General features: G+C 38.9%; 1 protein-coding gene across 4 annotated transcripts in view; it reads left to right on the forward strand.

Moving 5' to 3' along the window:
• Nucleotides 1-17,864, forward strand: part of ESR1 (estrogen receptor 1) — a 371,393-nt gene that overhangs the window by 289,921 nt on the left and 63,608 nt on the right. For all 4 annotated transcript variants that reach the window (XM_037050835.1, XM_037050982.1, XM_037051062.1 and 1 more), the window contains exon 6: nucleotides 12,039-12,177. In XM_037050835.1, the coding sequence (XP_036906730.1) occupies nucleotides 12,039-12,177 (139 nt within the window). The remainder of the gene's footprint in view (nucleotides 1-12,038; nucleotides 12,178-17,864) is intronic.

The raw sequence follows: 17,864 nt of genomic DNA on the forward strand, positions 1-17,864 counted from the left end.
GAGAATCTCTCTCTTGGGTTCACCTGACTACATACTTTATTTTTAGAGTGGTGATTTAATGGCTGGGCAGAGTCTGCTGTGCTTATAAAAGGTTCTACCAGGAGTTAAAGGAAAACAGTCTCTGGCTTTCTAATCCCCCAATAGCCCCTCTCTACAATGGTATGTATAAAGTCAGGGCTCACTGACTTCAGCTCCGAGGTGGAAGAGGAAAGGATGTGGCAAGTGGGGAGCTGCGGGAAGACCAGGAAAGCAGGCACAAACTTCTCTAAATAAACCTCCCCTGTGCGTGTGAGACCGTGCCCCTCAGGCCCCAGCAGCCCCAGGGGGGCTGCCCCACCCCTTTCGAGTATGGGGCTCTGGAGCTTGTCCTCCCTTTTCTCGGCAGAAATGTTACGTGATTTGAATAGTCAGCATTTTTCCTAACTTTTTTGGTGTGTTTTTTTTTTTTTGCCATGCAAAAATTCACATCTTAACATTCTAAATTTAAGCAAAAAATGGGAGCATAAGCTTCTCTTTTAAAAGCTCCTAATTCATTCTGGAACTAGATGTCCCTGAGTCATTGGTGACAGTAGGTGTTCCTGTAGCTTTTAAATGAAATTTGTTTGTGTGTTTGTGTGTGTGTGTGTTTCAGGAAATACTCCCTAAAACTATAAGATAGTCATCATTGTGGCTCGCCTTGAAGGACTCCAGCCAATAGATGTAGGAGGAAAGCCTCATTATCCATTTGTTTGGGGGACAAGCTCTAAAAAGGGGATTGTCTGCTTCCCTCTTGGTCTTCCTGTTGATGACATTTGCAGTGTTCCCCGAGGGCATATGGTTATCTGGAAAACCCAGACCGATGACAATCATATTTGAAATGCTCTGTAGGTCTGATCCCAGGCAGACAGGAAAAAATGTATGTTCCAAGGTACAAGTGCTTGTTGACTTTTCAGGTGCAGCCAGTCCATGCCCTTCACAGGAGACTCAGAATCGCTTCACAGCGCTGGCCTTCCTGTCCATCTGACAAACATGTCATAGGACAGCCTTAAGTACTTTATAGTTTAATGATTTTTTCCTTCTTTAGTTTGCAATTCACTCTCAGAAACCGAAAAGTAATTTCTTTTACCTTTCTTCTCTCTCTCATTTAAGATGAAATTGATTTCTTTCTGAGCTTGCATACACAACAAATTAAGCTGTAGTTAATATAAAAGATTAATTTACCTTCAAGCTTGCTGTGTCAGAATAAAGGAGAATTTTGACATGCGAGAGTGAAAAATTTTACCATATCCATAAAGAATAATTGTAGCCAATACAAGAAGTAATAGAATTATTTATTGGATGGATGGGGTGTTGGGATTCTTTTATGTGTGTTTGGAAAATTAGGAAGCTGAAAGACACTCTTAAATTCATCAGCTTCTCCAGAAGTCTTCTCAAATGCTTATTGTCATGACAACCATGTCTTCATAAACCACGGTGCTGGGTGTAATACAGATGGAGTCAGTAACAAGGTAGAGTTGCCATCTGCTTTATTTTCTCTGAGAGAAAAAATTTTTTCAGCCACAAATTTCATCCTCACGTATAAAAGTCTTGACTTATTTTTCTTTCTGGAGTCTTACATAGTTGTGAAATTAATTCTTTTTTCCTGACAAACTACTTTCCTGTCATCCCATACCTTATGCATCATTAAATGGAGAAAACAATGATAATTATGCATGTGTAAGAACAAATAGATATATTTTAATGATTTATTCCTCTGTCTAGTTTTCGAAGTCTGATAATGAGGTGCCTTGTAACTCGTATAGTCAGAAGTGAGTTCAGAAAAAAGTCGGAGTTAGGCAATAATTTTCTAGGAAACTGACAACATTGTTATTTCTTTGAGCATTATGTTAATATCAGTGCTTCCTACAATCTATAATAAGCTCTGTTGTTTTTAGTTTCCAACCAAAAGGAGCACACCTATTCTCTAGAAGAAGAAAACTTTTTCCTATAAATTTGCCAAATAAATGAATGCTTATATGACAGGGGAAGCCTAATGCCTTCATGTGGCCCTTTACAAAAGATGTAATGACATAGTAATTTACTACAAAATCTGAGAACACATTTTTTAAGGAAAGTTACTGAATATTTTACAAGTTCACATGTGCTGTGATCAGAATTAAGATATATATTCAGACTTTGACAAATAGTAAAATATATATCTGACAACTTAAAGGTATGTGGTAAATTAAATCACTAAATAAAGGTTAAGGAAATATTTCATGAAGTTCATATTTAAAATCAAGAATGATTTCCTTCTCCTTACATATGCTACAATCCATCATTCTAAACCTTACAACAATGAGGTACTTTAACAGTATAGCTCCATTTTTTTTTTTGTTTCTAGTCAGAGAAGTTCTATAATTACCCATGTAAATCAGAGAAAATTTATTTCGGTCCACTCTGTGTGTGTCCTATACATTGATATGTAAATATAATTAAATATCGATGGACAGGCAGTACATGCCCCCTCCCTGCTGACACACAGAAGCATGTATGATGACCAAACAATAAATGTGATCTCTTGCCTAGAGCAAGAAAACCTGCTGGGAAATTTTTGAAGTGGAGTCTGAATACATTTCTGTGGGTTAGTCTAATAATTTTCACAGGGACATTGTAAGGAGTGTGATTTTTTTAATGTAGTTCTGGGAGAGGATTTAAAGCCAAGCAGTTCAGTAAACCCAAAGCCAGTTTGTCTTTGAGTTTCCTTCCTCACAGGCAAGCCTCCACCGAGTAAGGCCATTCAGTGTCCCCGAGACCTCGCCAGGGGAAAGACGATCCGCATTTAGTTTGTACCTCACATGAGCGTTAGAAGAGACGCAGGATCTGCCTCAGCTCCTTCCATGAAAGCCCTCTGTCGGTTTTTCTAATCCTGTTTGGATAAAAATGGGGAAGTAGGATGACCACAAACAACATGTTAGTTTTTATTTTGAATGTGCCATGGAAACACCACCTTGCAATCTGTCTAGGTAAAAATAATTCTCAGAGTAAGATGCGTGAAGCTTTGTTGCATTTTTCTGAAGGAATTGGCAAGGATGTCATAAATGTCTCCATAATATTATGACAAAAAAAACACATGGTATCCTGGCAAAGTTTCAGGGTCACATTCAAAGTTTGTGAATTTGTATAGACATCAGGAATTTTGTCATCTGTAACTGTTTCTACTTCTGGTTGTCTTCCTAATGGGTTTTTGTTGTGTATACCCTTGATTGTAAAAAACAGTACTTTTATTTATTCTAAAACCTTTGAACTGAATTCTTCCATCTTTACTCAATTAATTGGCTGTCAACTCTGCTGAATGTGACATATTTTTAAGATATCAAATTTGTTATATTCAGTTCTTCACTCACCACTGGCTTTTATTGATTGCTTAGCATTTTTCTTGAGACCTTTGGCTTTCCTCCCAAGGCAGGGAGTCACCACAGGGCAAGCTTCATTCTCTCTACCCCAAGGCAAGTAAGCAGCAGCAAATACAGTCTGCAAGCCTGCTGAGTTCAGTAGAAAACGATTGATCATTTATCCTGGTGGTGTAAGAATACAGCTGCCTTCTGGATTCGCTAAACATCTTGAAATGCTTTGGGTGTAATAAAACCCCAAACGTGCTTTTTTCTCTCATTTTTTCACGTATGTATTTTAGAAGAAATATAATCCACATGCTCTTGTTCTCTCCACTTTTAAATCACTTTTTTTTTTGTTTTGTAAGAACTGTTTGATGTCCAGGAAGTCTTTTATCCTTTTTATTAGTTATTCTTATGTATAAATAAACAGAAAATAATAAACAGCAAACACAACATAAAATCATGACTCAGGGCAAACACAATATGCCCAATTCCAGTTTGAAGTTCTATATTGAAAATGTTTTAAAACAAAATGTAAAACAAAAATAATGTTCACTTCTGTTGGCAGAGGGGCGGGGGTGGGGGGGGCTGTGTGGATAAAGGAGGATCCAGGACTAATATTTGTTGAATAGTGACTGACTCTGGGACTTCTGCTAACTGCTTAATTTTTGTAGTAATCCTAATGGTAGATGAATGCATCTGCATTCAATGGATTGGAAGGGCTTTCAGAGATCTTAAGTAACTGGCCATGGGCCACAGAATAATTTCAGGGCAGGTCTACCTGACTTACTGGTTCATAATCTTTTCCTTCTTTTCATCCTCCTCATTCTGTTGCATGGTGGGGATGCTCTCCAGACAAACAGGTAAGTCCCATGTTGACAGGTGACTTGGAAATACCTAGTAGTTAGGCCTGAGGATGCGGGCTATTGCAACCTCAAGAAAGCATCAGCTCAGTTTTGCCAAGGTGGACAGTTAGTATGGCAGTTGCTTAAGAACACTGGATAGGTGGTACATGCCAGAGGGGAGCCTGTGCTCACTTCCGGTGATTATAGCAAAGAGAAGCCAGAGTACACACAAGAATGGTGCCCCAGGCCCACGTTCTTGCACTGTGACTCATGATACTTTTAAACTAGTTAGACTCTGTATTTATTTTCTAACAGTGGTACGTATTTGGTAAGAGTAGTACATAATATTATTTGTTTAAATGGATTAAACTCATTTCTTAAAGAGGAGTATTTGAATGCTTGTATGTTATTGGAGACATCTTAAAGTATTATAGAATGAGAATCATGGTTTTAATAGGTCTCTCTATAACAGGACTTGCATATAAAAAATCCAAGATTTTATTTGAAGGGGAAAGGCCATATTCGACTATGCCATGGAGTCCATGGTCCATAGTATGGCATAAAATTTCTGTTTTCTGGAGAAAAAGGAAAACAATTACAAAATGAAGGATAAACTGCTTAGCATTTGGACTGGGTTCTAGGTTCTTTGGACATCATCTGTTCTATAGGCATTTTCCCAGAAATCCCAACTTTTATTCAACTTATAGCTAACATTGTGCTACAATTTCATGTTTCTCCTCTTCTTTTTCCTCCCCTCCTCTCCTCTCCCCTCCCCTCCCCCTCCTTTTCTTTTCTTTTTTCTTTTCTTTTCTTTTTTTTTCTTTTCTCTCTCTTCTTTCCTTTCCTCTCCTCTACTTTCTTTTTCTTTCCCTCACTCTTTCTTTTTTCTTTTCCTTTCTCCCTCCCCCTCCCTTCATTTCTTACTTCATTTTTCTTTTAAACTTGTTCTACTTTTACACTGAGTCTTAGGCATCAAGGGGGAAAGAACTGAATTATTTCAATCTTCCATTGAGTTAAGAAAATGCAGAAAGAATGCAATGTGCAATTTCATAAGTGACATTTTGGAGAATATTGGGGTCACCATGTGACAGCACACCATTAATTTTTTTTGAAGGTCAGCAATCTGATTTTTTTCCCCAGTGAATTTGCTAAGAGAATCCACCACCTGGCTTCTAGTTTTATAGATAGCATTCACTGGGAAAAGTTGCTTTTTTCTTTTACAGAGTTTCTACTTTGCTTTGCATCACTGTAGATCGTGTCCCACAAAAATAAGAAATATCATTACCGTAGCGCTTGTTTTTGTCATGCCTCTACTGAAGAACCATGCTGATTTATCTTTTATTCCACAGCAGTGCAGAACTATACATACATTCATATTACACTAGTTGCTTTGCCTAAGGATCTCTGCACACTTTTCATATCATTTCTGAGAGACTTACCACACCCAAGAAGGGTGGGTGAGACTTGAAGGATCTCCTCTGTGTCCAGGCAAACAAAGCAATTTGTACGGCAATCCCTAGTAGAGTGTGGAAGAGGGCTGAGGGTCTTAGGGGGCCGGAGAGAGCGGGGAAGATGTGCCATGAGCTCTTTTCAAGTTAAAACTTAGTTAACAATATTGGAGGAAAAAAGTTACTTTTTAATGCAGGGCAGAGGCAGGAATGCCTTTCTTTGGTGACGAGGCTGGAAGTGAGTGATTGTACGTGTGAAGAGAGTCTTTTCTGTGACAAGTCCCCGCCCACACAGACGGTGGGGAGGGGGACTTGAGGCATGTCTGTTGCTTCCAGTATATTCTGTCTCTGGATATTCTAATACTGGACCTGTAAATGTAGAATGAGGGAAAAAAGATCCATGTTCACTGTCTTTTAAAACTTTAATTTATAAAATGAGATTTCCTTGTATCTGATTTCACTTGGTTTCAATCTGCAATTATTACTACTCTTCAGGTGTGTGTTCTGTCTCACTGGTGTGGCTTCCACGAGCCCACAGCTCCCTTGTCACAGCTACCAAGATGGGAGTCCCTAAGAGATAGTGGGGCAAGCCACCTCTCACTGTGTCACCTGTCACTGATGCTTCTATTAATACTCCATAAATGCTTCTAGGTCCCAACTTCATACCAGCAACACTTTGAAGTGTTTAAGAGAGGCATTGTTGAATGTCTCTAAGTTATTACAGCTGGTCCAGCTGATATCTCATATGAGAGCATTCTTCCTGTTGGTAAGGGACGTAAGTGAAGGGATTGATATGATGTCAACAGGTAGTTGGCCCAATATAATTTTGTTTGAGATTTATTACATTATTTTTCTCCACTGGTTATCAATCCAGAGCAGTGATGGTTATTTATTCCACACCTAAAGGGCATTTAGCTCCTGTGTGGTTAAAATATTATTGAGACCAGTGCATAAGAAGAAAAGAGACACTCCCTCTATCAACTTCCTTCCGTTGCCCTCACATGCATTGTGGCAAATTGACAGTCTTCCCTGCACGCTCCCCTCAGGAACTTGCAGAGGACACTGTTGTAAGAGATACAATAACTCTTGCCTGCAGGCAATATGCGCAGATGGGGAAGATAATCAGACTATTTCTTTTTGAGAGATCTTCAACATGTCAACAGAAGGGCCTGACCTGGTTCTGCTGGACTCAGAGTGAAAACTATTACTAACAGACGTACTTCAGACAGATTTCATAATCACCCGACTTGTGCAGTACAAATGGTTACGGTGAGCCTCCAAGGCTCCCCAAAGACCCCTCAGGTTGTCTGACTTAAATAGCACTGAGGTTGGGAAGTGGGAATTAAAAAGTATGCTTCAGTTTAATATTAAGGTTGCCACCACAAAGTACTTCTCTGGTTTTTCAAAATCAACTTGTTCCATGGCCAGCTGTTTTTCTCTCTGGAGACACCCCCAAACCTCATCCTTTGTGATGATTCAAGATTTATGGAGGTGGTCGAATGACATGGTATAGGTTTTACTGTGGGTGACATTATCACATGATTACATTGTTTCCGACATAAAACAGTAAAAGAAAAAGCCTGACTTTTGAATGTTAACATTTCTGAAAGTGAGTTTAATTTACAGAATAAATTTACATAGTCATTATGAGACTTCACCCAAAAGGTTGGGGTGAAATCTTAGAGACTTAAAACCTCCCCAAGAGCTTTCCTTAGAAACAGTGCTCACTGAAATGGCTTATCCCAGGGGACACTGGGCGCTGAGAAAGAGGAAGGAGCATTTTCTGCTGCCTCTGGCAGTATTTCTTTCGGAGCAAAGCTAGTCCATCTTGATCCAATGCACTCTAGAGGCAGATAGCTGTAGGTTGTTCAGATAAAATGCCATATATGTCATATATGTGTATGTGTGAGTGTGTGTGTGTGTATATTTCCTAGCAGAAGTAATTTCTGCTTGAGTGTGGTTGGTAGGGTAATAATATGGGTGTAATAATTTATATTTTTAATTTTAACATTTCTCCTAAACTGTCATAAGGTGTGCTTGAGTGTGATATTGTCATGTTACAGAATTACGTGCTTATGATTTTCTAGTAAAAGATTTTACAATAAAAAGGGGCATTATTTGTACTCTGTGTATATAAATTTATTGAGGTGGCATTGGTTAATAAAATTATATTTCAGATATGCAATTCTACAGTATATCATCTGTATACTGTATCATATGTTTACAACTCAAAGTTAAAACTCTTTCCATCATTGCTTACCTTTTTCTGCCTTCCCCCACACCCTTCCCTCTGGCAATTACCATATTGTTGTGTGTGTCTGAGTCTTTCTTTTGCCAAAGAATATTTTATTAGTTTCAAGTGTACAAGATAGTGATTTGACATTTATATAACTTAGGAAATGATCACCACAGTAAGTCTAGTACGAATCTGATACCATGCATCATTATTACAGTATTATTGACTTTATTCTCTGTGCTGCAGTTTATATCCCAGTGACTATATTTATAACTGGCAATTACTTTTTTTCATTCTTTAGTTTTTCTTATGAACAAATCTGCCTATGTTCTCTTCCATTACAAGTCTTGCTGTATGTGAGGAAAAACCTGGTGTTTCCAATGGGAAGACACTTGGTCTGTTTTGGGCCTTTGAATGGCTGAGTGATGGAGAAGAAGGTGCAATGAATTTAGACTTTACGAAAGTAGAATTTCATAGAATCATGCGTCTTGTGCTTCTCATGAGTACATGGTCTAGCAGGATTTGCAGGTATTTGTTTAATTATTGCAAATGTACTGTAAAATACTGATCTGTTAGAAGCACATGAAAAGATGCTCAACACCATTAGTTATTAGGGAAAGGCAAATTAAACCACAGTGTCAGAGTGATATTCGGTACACTATCAGAAAGTCCAAAATTGAAAAAAACTGACCTCACCAAGCATTGGCAAGAATGTGGGTCTGGTGTTCTCATCTATTGCTGGTGAGAGGGTAAATGGAACAGTTACTTCTGAAAACAGTTCGGCAGTTTCTTAACAACTTAAACATGCACCTGCTGTGTGACTGGGCCGTCATACTCTTAAACACAGGGTGGGGCAAAAGGAGGTTTACAGTTGTGAGTATGGGAAACAGTTTACTCTTATATTATTATGTGTTAATGATTGTATTTAAAAATTTTAAGTATATTTTATTGATTATGTTATTACAGTTGTCCCATTTATTTCTCCCTTTGTTCCCCTCCAACCTGTACCCCACTCCCACCAGCATTCCTCTACTTGATTTCATGTCTATGGCTCACATGTATAAGTTCTTTGCCTTCTCCATTTCCCATACTATTCTTAACCTCCCCCCGTCTATTCTGTATCTATAACTTATGCTTTTTATTTCCTATACCTTTTCCCCATTCTCCCCCCATCCCCATCCCTGCTGATAACCCTCCATGTGATCTCCATTTACGTGAATCTGTCCCTGTTCTAGTTGTTTGCTTAGTTTTCTTTCTTTTTTTTTTTTTTTTTTAAATTTGGTGGTTGACAGTTGTGAGTTTGTTGTCATTTTACTGTTCATAGTTTTTGATCTTCTTCTTTTTCTTAGATAAGCCCTTTTAATGTTTTATATAATAAGGGCTTGGTGATTACTCCTTTAACTTGACCTTATCTGAGAAGCACTTTATCTGCCCTTCCATTCTAAATGATAGCTTTGCTGGATAGAATAATCTTGGATGTAGATCTTTGCCTTTCATGACTTTGAATACTTCTTGCTAGCCCCCTCTTGCCTGTAAGGTTTCTTTTGAGAAACCAGCTGATAGTCTAGGGGGAACTCCTTTGTAGGTAACTCTCTCCTTTTCTCTTGCTGTTTTTAAGATTCTCTCTTTATTTGTAATCTCGGGTAACTTAACGATGATGTGCCTTGGTGTGTGCGTCTTTGGGTCTAACTTCTTTGGGACTCTCTGAGCTTCCTGGACTTCCTTGAAGTCTATTTTCTTGGCCAGATTGGGGAAGTTCTCCTTCATTATGTTTTCAAATAAGTTTTCATTTTCTCGCTCTTCTTCTTCTCCTTCTGGCACCCCTATGATTCGGATGTTGGAACATTTAAAGTTGTCCTGGAGGTTTCTCAGCCTTTCCTCATTTTTTTTGTAATTCTTGTTTTTTCATTCTGTTTTGGTTGAATGTTTATTTCTTTTTCCTGGTCCAAGCTGTTGACTTGAGTCCCAGTTTCCTTCCCTTCACTGTTGGTTCCTTGTACATTTTCCTTTATTTCCCTTTTCATAGACTTCATTTTTTCCTGTATTTTGCAACCATACTCAACCATTTCTGTGAGCATTCTGATTACCAGTGTTTTGAACTATGCATCTGATAGGTTGGCTATCTCTTCATCACTTAGTTGTATTTTTTCTGGAGCTTTGATCTGTTCTTTCATTTGGGCCATATTTTTTTGTCTCAGCATTCCTGTTATGTAGTAAGGGGTGGAGCCTTAGGTATTCACCAAGGTGGCACAACCCACATCACTACCTTTTGGTGCTTTCTGTGTGGGACAGGTCTGAGAAGGAACAATGTCACTTGTTCAGCTCTCTGCTGGCTTTCAGTCACTTCCTCCACTACCTACAAGCAATTTGGGCCCTTCTGGTGCTGATTCCCAGGTGGGTGGGTTTGTGTATGTTCTAGGATCCTGTGGGTCTCCCCAAGCAATTCTACTGTGAGGCTGGGAGTGTCTTCAGTTGCTGCCTCAACCCCCACAGGTTTTTTCAATGAGAGGTTTTGAGGCTTTATTTCCCAGTGCTAGAACCCTGGGTTTCATGGTCTCTTTCCCTCCCCAGTTGTTCCTCCTGGTTTATCTGCATATAGATGCAAGTCTGCTGCTCTGCCAGCTACCGCCTTGCTGGCCCAAGACCTCCAGTCGCCGCCTTGCTGTGAGTTCTCTCCACCCCGGCTGCCTATCTCCGCCCCTCCTACCAGTCTGAATGAATGTTTCTTCTTTAACCTCTTGGTTGTTGGACTCCCATACAGTTCGATTTTCTGGCAGTTATGATTAGTTTTTGTTTTTAAATTGGTTTTTTTTTTCATGGTTAGTTGTTGTCCTTCTTTTGGTTGTGTGAAGAGGCAAAGTGTATCTCCCTACCTCTCCATCTTGGCTGGAAGTCCTGTGTACACTAATTGTATTATTTTCCATACAAACAACTGTAAAACTTTTTCCTACTCTGTATTTACTAAGAGACATGAAAACACATCCATATAAGAATTGTACATACATTACTCACAGCAGCTTCATTTCTAATAACTCCAAACTGGAAACAACCCAAATGTCCAATGAAAAGATAAGCACATTGTGATTATTCACTGCTGAGTAACAGTGGAATGCTACTCAGTCAACTTTTGAAAAGAGTCAACTACTCACATGTGCAACGACATGGCCAAGTCTCAAAGTAATATTGCTAAGTTAAAGAAGTAAGATTAAAAAGTTAAAGACTCTTAGGAATTGAATTAATATGGTAAAAATGAAAATATAGGAAGGAGAGGAAAACTTTAGCATTACTTCAAAACTAGAACTGATGAGGCTTGATTATGAGAAAAGGGCTAGAGGGGCACAGACTTAGGTCTTTTTCTCTGGCTCATGGTATAGACGTTTGTCTATGCGGAACATCACCTATATGGCAGACAAGAAGTGATGAGCTGAGCGTTTAATGCTGACCCAGTGATAGCTCTAAGACCTGCCAAAAGAAACGCCCAGTATGCAAACTATCAGTACTTGATTGTTTATGGGAAATAAACATAATTTGGTTTTTTTAGTGAAAATAAGTATAGATAGCTAATAATAATATTAGGGAGAGAAATAATATTAGGAGAGAAAATGAAAAAAAGGACACAGGAAAATGGGATTCCTAGAGCCATTCCATGGACAAGGGAGAATACAGGGTTGAGGGCAGACAGAGTGGGGAAGGAAATAGACTGTGTGGAATGCCTTAGGGAGAAAGGACAGGGAACTGATTTGGAAAGCAGCCAAGTTTATGGACATCTTGTTAATTTAATGCCTTGGATTGCTTTGGTCACATCATCCAATCTCTAGCATTAATTGCAGCGTATGAGATAGTGTCAACTGTGCTCATGGGCACAGCTTTTGGAGTCCATAGTCCCATCTCTGACCTTAACAACTATGTAAATTCTCTGAGCATCTGTTTCCTTATCTGCAACATGGTATCTTCATCAGTTCCTGCCTCTTAGAATTGTTGTATTAATAAGAGATTAAAGGAAATTGTGCACAAGAAGCACTTGCTATTGCTTCTAACCCATACTAAGTACTCATAGAAAACAGATCCTACCGGTTCGAATCCCTGGTTGCGTTCCTCTTACCGGTTGGTAATGACTACTTTCGAAGTCAGCAGGGTTTTTCTTGTCTTGTTTCAGGATTTGTGGATTTGACCCTCCATGATCAGGTCCACCTTTTGGAATGTGCCTGGCTAGAGATCCTGATGATTGGTCTCGTCTGGCGCTCCATGGAGCACCCAGGGAAGCTCCTATTTGCTCCTAACTTGCTCTTGGACAGGTGAGTGCTCTGGCGGTAGCTTGAGGGAAGCAGATCCTTTGTAGCCCCCTGATTATTCCCGAAGCTCTTTCATCCAGCATTTCGTGAAGCTTCCACAGATGTTATCAGATGTGTTGACTCTACGAATGGGTGACTTTGGGTGATGGACACCAGTCCAGTTCACAGAAGCCTATGAATAACTTTCTGCTAGGTACCTTCTCAGATTAGTTCTATTATTTCTAAAATATATGTTTATATGTATTTGTATGCTTATACAGTGTCCAGTATTGTCATGGCAAAATACCGAGGACCCATTTTTATGTATATATATATATACATATATATGTGTGTGTATTTGTAAAACTATGAACTGTAACTTAACTCTACCTTCATCTTGTGTCATGTAAAAGAAATGAAGACTCACTTTTTTTTAGAATATATTTTTGGCCCTCTTCCCCCTTCCCCTCCCCTCCCATCCGTCTCCTTCTCTCCTCTTCCTTTGCCTTCTCTTCTTTCTCTTGTCATTTTCTCTGTTCTACCTTTTTTCTCTTGGGTTTTTCCCTTTTCTTCTCTTTTCACAAGTCTCCTCTTCCTCCTGCTCCTACTTCTAATTTTTTTGGTTCTGTGATCAAGTTATAACAAATCTGCAGATACAAATCTTATTCCACGTGCATGTTTCCCTGCTATGAATTGAAATGTGTTTTCAGTGTTTAGGTTTTGGGGACAAAATGACTTACCACCTCATTTGCATCCATCTTCCTGGGTACACAGTTTCTGAGAACAGGTATCTAGTCACTGCACTTTAAATGTGACAGAGTTTGTGACATGAACTCAGTTGGCCAGTGAGGTGATACTGCCTAGGATTTTATCCGCTGCCTGCCTCTCTTTTCTATAAACTCTTACTGTGGTTAATTTTCTCCCATCTACCTCGTTACAGTATGAATGAGTGAAAGGTCCCATCTCTACCTGTCATTGCTTTCTAGAACTCCAATGTAAAGTTTCTATTTCCTCTAGACTAGGAGTTCTCAACCTCTGCACTATTGGCATTATTAGTCGGCCCATTCTTTCTTGTGGGTGATGGTCCTGCACGTTTAGGATGTGTAGCAGCATTTCCTACCTTCTAGATGCCCATAGCCCCTGTCCTCCCCAGTGATGACAGCCCAAAGTGTCTCCAGACATTCGCAAATGTCCCCAATCCCTGCCCCGCTGTGTGTGGTGGGAGGGAAGGTGCTAAACTGCCCCTGGTGGAGAGCATCTGCTCTAGACTCACTACATCCCTCACTGATACACTACCCCCCTTGTCAAGTTTGTTCCTTTCATTCTTCTCTCCTCCTCCAGCAGAAGGTAGCCTTTCTCTTGTCTAAGTTCTCATCCTGTCTGGTCTGTACTTCCCTTAGCCTCCTTCTGCCACCTGTGAGTTATACTTGTGTGTCTTATCTGCCTTATCATAAACTTCTTGTGGGCCAGATCAGATCTTTTTCTTCTGTTCAATGTGGAAAGTCTCCTCTGATTCCCAGTAAATGTGAATTACACTGATGAGGTCCCCGGGTGGTTTTTGGCAGTCAGGAGAATGCACATCTTCTGATCAGTCATTTCAGCTGTTCTTGCTAACGGACCTGCTTCCTTCTTATTTATTGCTACTCGTCAATTCCTGGCTTAGTCCTTTACAGAATCTGCAGAAATTAATATCCATCTGTTTTGGAAGGATTTTTAAGTTACTAAGTGCCTTTGGCTTATTCTTATACTTCTGTTATGCAACTTTTAAATTCCAAATAGGGATAAGCAAAGAATCACACTTTTCTCTGTACACCTAGACACACTCTTGAGAGTAAAATCCTCAAGATCATAATACATGTTAATAATTAGAAAAGTACATAAATAAATGTGAATTGTGTAGTAAAAATATAAAAAATAAAATATGATCCATAATGTAAAATTTTCTATACTTTTCTAATTATTAATATGCACCTAAATAATATTATGCATATTGGCATTATTAAATTATCCTCTTGGTGTTAGAGGCTAAATGCCTTGGATGACATTGAGATATGCATACAATAAAAAATGGTACAACCAGCAGTCCATTTGAAATTTCATGCATCTGGAGGATAACTTTTGAGTGATAGCTGAGAACATCGTTTCTGTCTTTGCCTGGCAAGCTCCCAACCTCTTTGATAACATTTAACTCTGATTAACTTAAGCCCTCCTGATCTCCCTGTTGCTTTTTCCCATCATATCGTAAATACAAAGTAAATACTTTTGTAACAAAGTGTAGAAATCCCTAGGTTTCGCAGCTAAGTGTTTGACTGAGGATGGGTAAGCAGGAGACGAGTGTTAGCTTCATCATTTTACTTTATCTCAGGCTTGGTGACACCACCTTTGAAAAGTCAGCCCCCTCCACAGCCTGTTTGCATCTGCATTGTCATAGGGAAAAGAGAAAGGCGGAAGTCAAATGGGCATTACTGATGCTTCCAGCTACAGTCAGGGCTTTATCCGTGACTAATTATAATGCTGTCCTGTTCTCACAGACCTGCGCAAACCCAGGTGTCCGTGTCATCCAAAGCAATTAGAAAGATAGAATTTACCCCAGCCTTGCAGTTACTCAGATGTTAGCTTTGGCAAGTGGGGTTTAGTGATTATAGGAGCAGAAAACCCTACTGGGTTGCCACCCCACATTTGTGAGCAGAGGACATATTTTCTATCTTGAGTCCATTTGAAAAGATTTATTGCTTGATTTACTCCCTGATGACAACCCATGATATCTTGATTCTGGTAGCTTATAACTTTCCTGGTAGTCATATGCTTGAAAGCTAATTTTATTCTTGCCATGCTTAGTCAACCCATGGTTTCCAGTTCTTCCCTGTACCCTGCAGGGGTGAGTTCCAAGCACTTCATGCAGTCATCTCTTCCCGTGAAAACCAAGAAATAAAGGTTATAGTAAGGTAGAAATAAAGAACACGATAATTTCTCTTATTATGTTTGTGTGTATGTGTGTGTATTTTATAAGAGGAAAGTTACAGATAATAAGAAGGCCTGTGAAAGTAATCAGGAAGTGGAGGAAACTCATTTTCCATTCTAGCACCTAATCCTTGGGTGTGTTTTGGCTACAGAAAACACAAAATCTGTCCTTGGTGTTGACTCCAAATGTACCTCTTTGTTCAATCCTGCTTGAGAGCTCATGCTGGAAAAATATAGATGGAAACCAGAAGCAAACCTGTTCACCTTAGATCATCCCTTGTGGGAGTCTCTGTTTTTGCAGGAACAAAGTTTGCTACCACTGGAAGGCAGGTGTGATGTTCGAGGAAACAATGTAAAGTGCCTGTTCAGTGAGTCCATCCAGTTTCTAAGGAACTAATTCTGTGTTGCAGGCACCACGCCATGCTAACAAATTCTGAGAAATATTTGTGGATTTCTCAGTAAAGCCAAAGTACTCTCTTTTGACTCCCTTTCACTTTCAGAGAAAAAAAATGAAACAAAACAAAACTATTTATTCATTTGAAAAGTACAGTTTAATTCGACAAGCAGAATATTCCCACTACCTACTTTGGCCAGAGGGTTGTTGACCTAGATGTTGTCATCACTGGAGCATCGGGAGGCCCTGCCTGTGGGCAACAGAGCTGGGCAACAGCAAGTTCTTTTACTTGTGAGCATGGGAGAGGAATAAGCTTGCTTTGCTAAGAGAAAAGCAGGTTGCTGCACTGAAAAGAATATTTTGCCTCTTCTACCACATAGCAGGTTGTTTTCAGGTGATAAATTCATTTTATATTTAAAAAGTCATTTTCTGGAAGACAGAGCATTCTCATTTTTGGTTATTTATTGTCAATATTTCAGGGGAAAATGTGAGTGAACATGTACAAATAAAACAATGATTCCAGCAGGGCTCTTATTGACTTTTCATGTTTAACTGACTTGTTGTATGTGTAAAACTTAGTATAAATTCTTTGCAGATTTTTTTTACTTGGAAGAGTTAAAAAAATTCCAAAGTCAGTTGATGAATTCAGACTGTGGTCCATCCAAAGTTTTCTCAGACTTGAAGAGAAGGACCTCCCTTTATATTCCCTTTTCAGATTTTTTCCCTTTGAAAAATGTGTGCTAAACCCTAAAGGGAGCATCAGAATAGCTGGGGGAGAAGGTGGGTGGAGGGAGTGAATATCCCTTTACACACTGTGGTTCCTTCAGTAGTACTGCTGGAGTCCATTTCTAAGTTTCCAGAAGTGCTTTTGTTCGCACCATTCATGTCTCAAGAATCTTGCTTGTAACCTCTTCATTTTACCTTGTAGAATTGGATGGAGATAAAAGCAGGGAAGCCAAGATTTATTTAACTTCTTTAATGCATACAGTATAATGCTGGGTTATCTTCTATACTTCTGTATTTCATTAATTGCATGAGAATACAGGTAGCAAAGAGTGATACTACTTTATAGTCTATTGGTTCTTTCCAGTTCTGAGCCCTTAAGTACTCGATGGTGGAATCCAGTTGATTGATTATTAAAAGCGGTTTGTTTAGTGTTCTGATGAGTCTTGGGAATATGAAACTATAAACCATCGAGGAGAAAACTTGAAGCCAAAAGAAGGGAGAAATTAACCAAACTGTCATTATTATTTCTGCCTCTTGAAAATAAATCAAAATATCTATTGGACTAAAAATTTATTACATACCTTAAATGGGTAAATCTTGTATATGTGCTATATGGATCATATATCAAAAAAGATATTACACACAAAAACATACAGAGAACCCCATCAATCATGAAAGCACCTGGAGGAGTTCTATTTGAAAATGTAAAAAACAAAACATTCAAACCAAGGATTCTCCTTAAAAACAAAAGCAACTAGTAGCATTATTTCATAAAGTGTGCTAATTCACAAGCTCGAAAGCCCTCAGAGGAATAAGCCTATAAACAGTTAGGGTCTATGCAATATAAAATCACTCCAGAGGAAAAGGCATAATTCCAACCAAAGAATTAATCCTGTATAGGAGGTTAATCAGACTTTTCTTACATTTTTATGTACCACATTATTTTTATGTTTGCCCTATGTTATTCACAGTGAACCATAAGCCTGATTTAAAATGCAACCAGAATAATGTGTTGACAGTTTAATTCTAAAATATCTTAATATTAAGTCATACATGCTACCCAGGGATAATCAAGTCTCCCGCTTCTCATATATGCCTTAATCACAGCTACTAGTCCACAATTAGCATTGGAATGACCCTCCTTGGTTTTGGTGAGGGCCCTCCAAATCCAGTAATAAAGGGGGAAGGCCAGCTTCAAGTTTGTGTTGGTTAGGGATTGGTTTAAGTCAACTCAGTAGTTATTTATTGTGTACCTCACAACAAAGGAGATCTCTAGGGTCCTGCATGACACAGAGGGATATGAAAAGAGAGATGTGCAAGAGGCAGACCTGTCCTCAGGGAATTTACTATCTAGAGGTAAAGTACTATTAGTGTACAAGTGAATGCAAGCAAAAGCAAGCCTGCACTGTGCCTACCTCATTCATGTCTAGTTTATCTTCCTCTGTCACTTTCTTTTTCTAAATTGAGACAAAATTGGCATATAACATTATATGTTAGTTTCAGGTGAACAACCTAATGATTCAGTGTATGTATATATTGCAAAATGATCACTACAGGAAGTCTAGTTAACAACCATTGCCATAAATACTTACCATTTTTCCTGTGATAAGAATGTTAACACCTTTCAAAT

Source organism: Sturnira hondurensis, unplaced genomic scaffold (genome assembly GCF_014824575.4).
Source record: "Sturnira hondurensis isolate 20B ecotype Veracruz unplaced genomic scaffold, ASM1482457v3 Scaffold0000167, whole genome shotgun sequence".
In the NCBI taxonomy this organism is placed as follows: Eukaryota; Metazoa; Chordata; class Mammalia; order Chiroptera; family Phyllostomidae; genus Sturnira; species Sturnira hondurensis.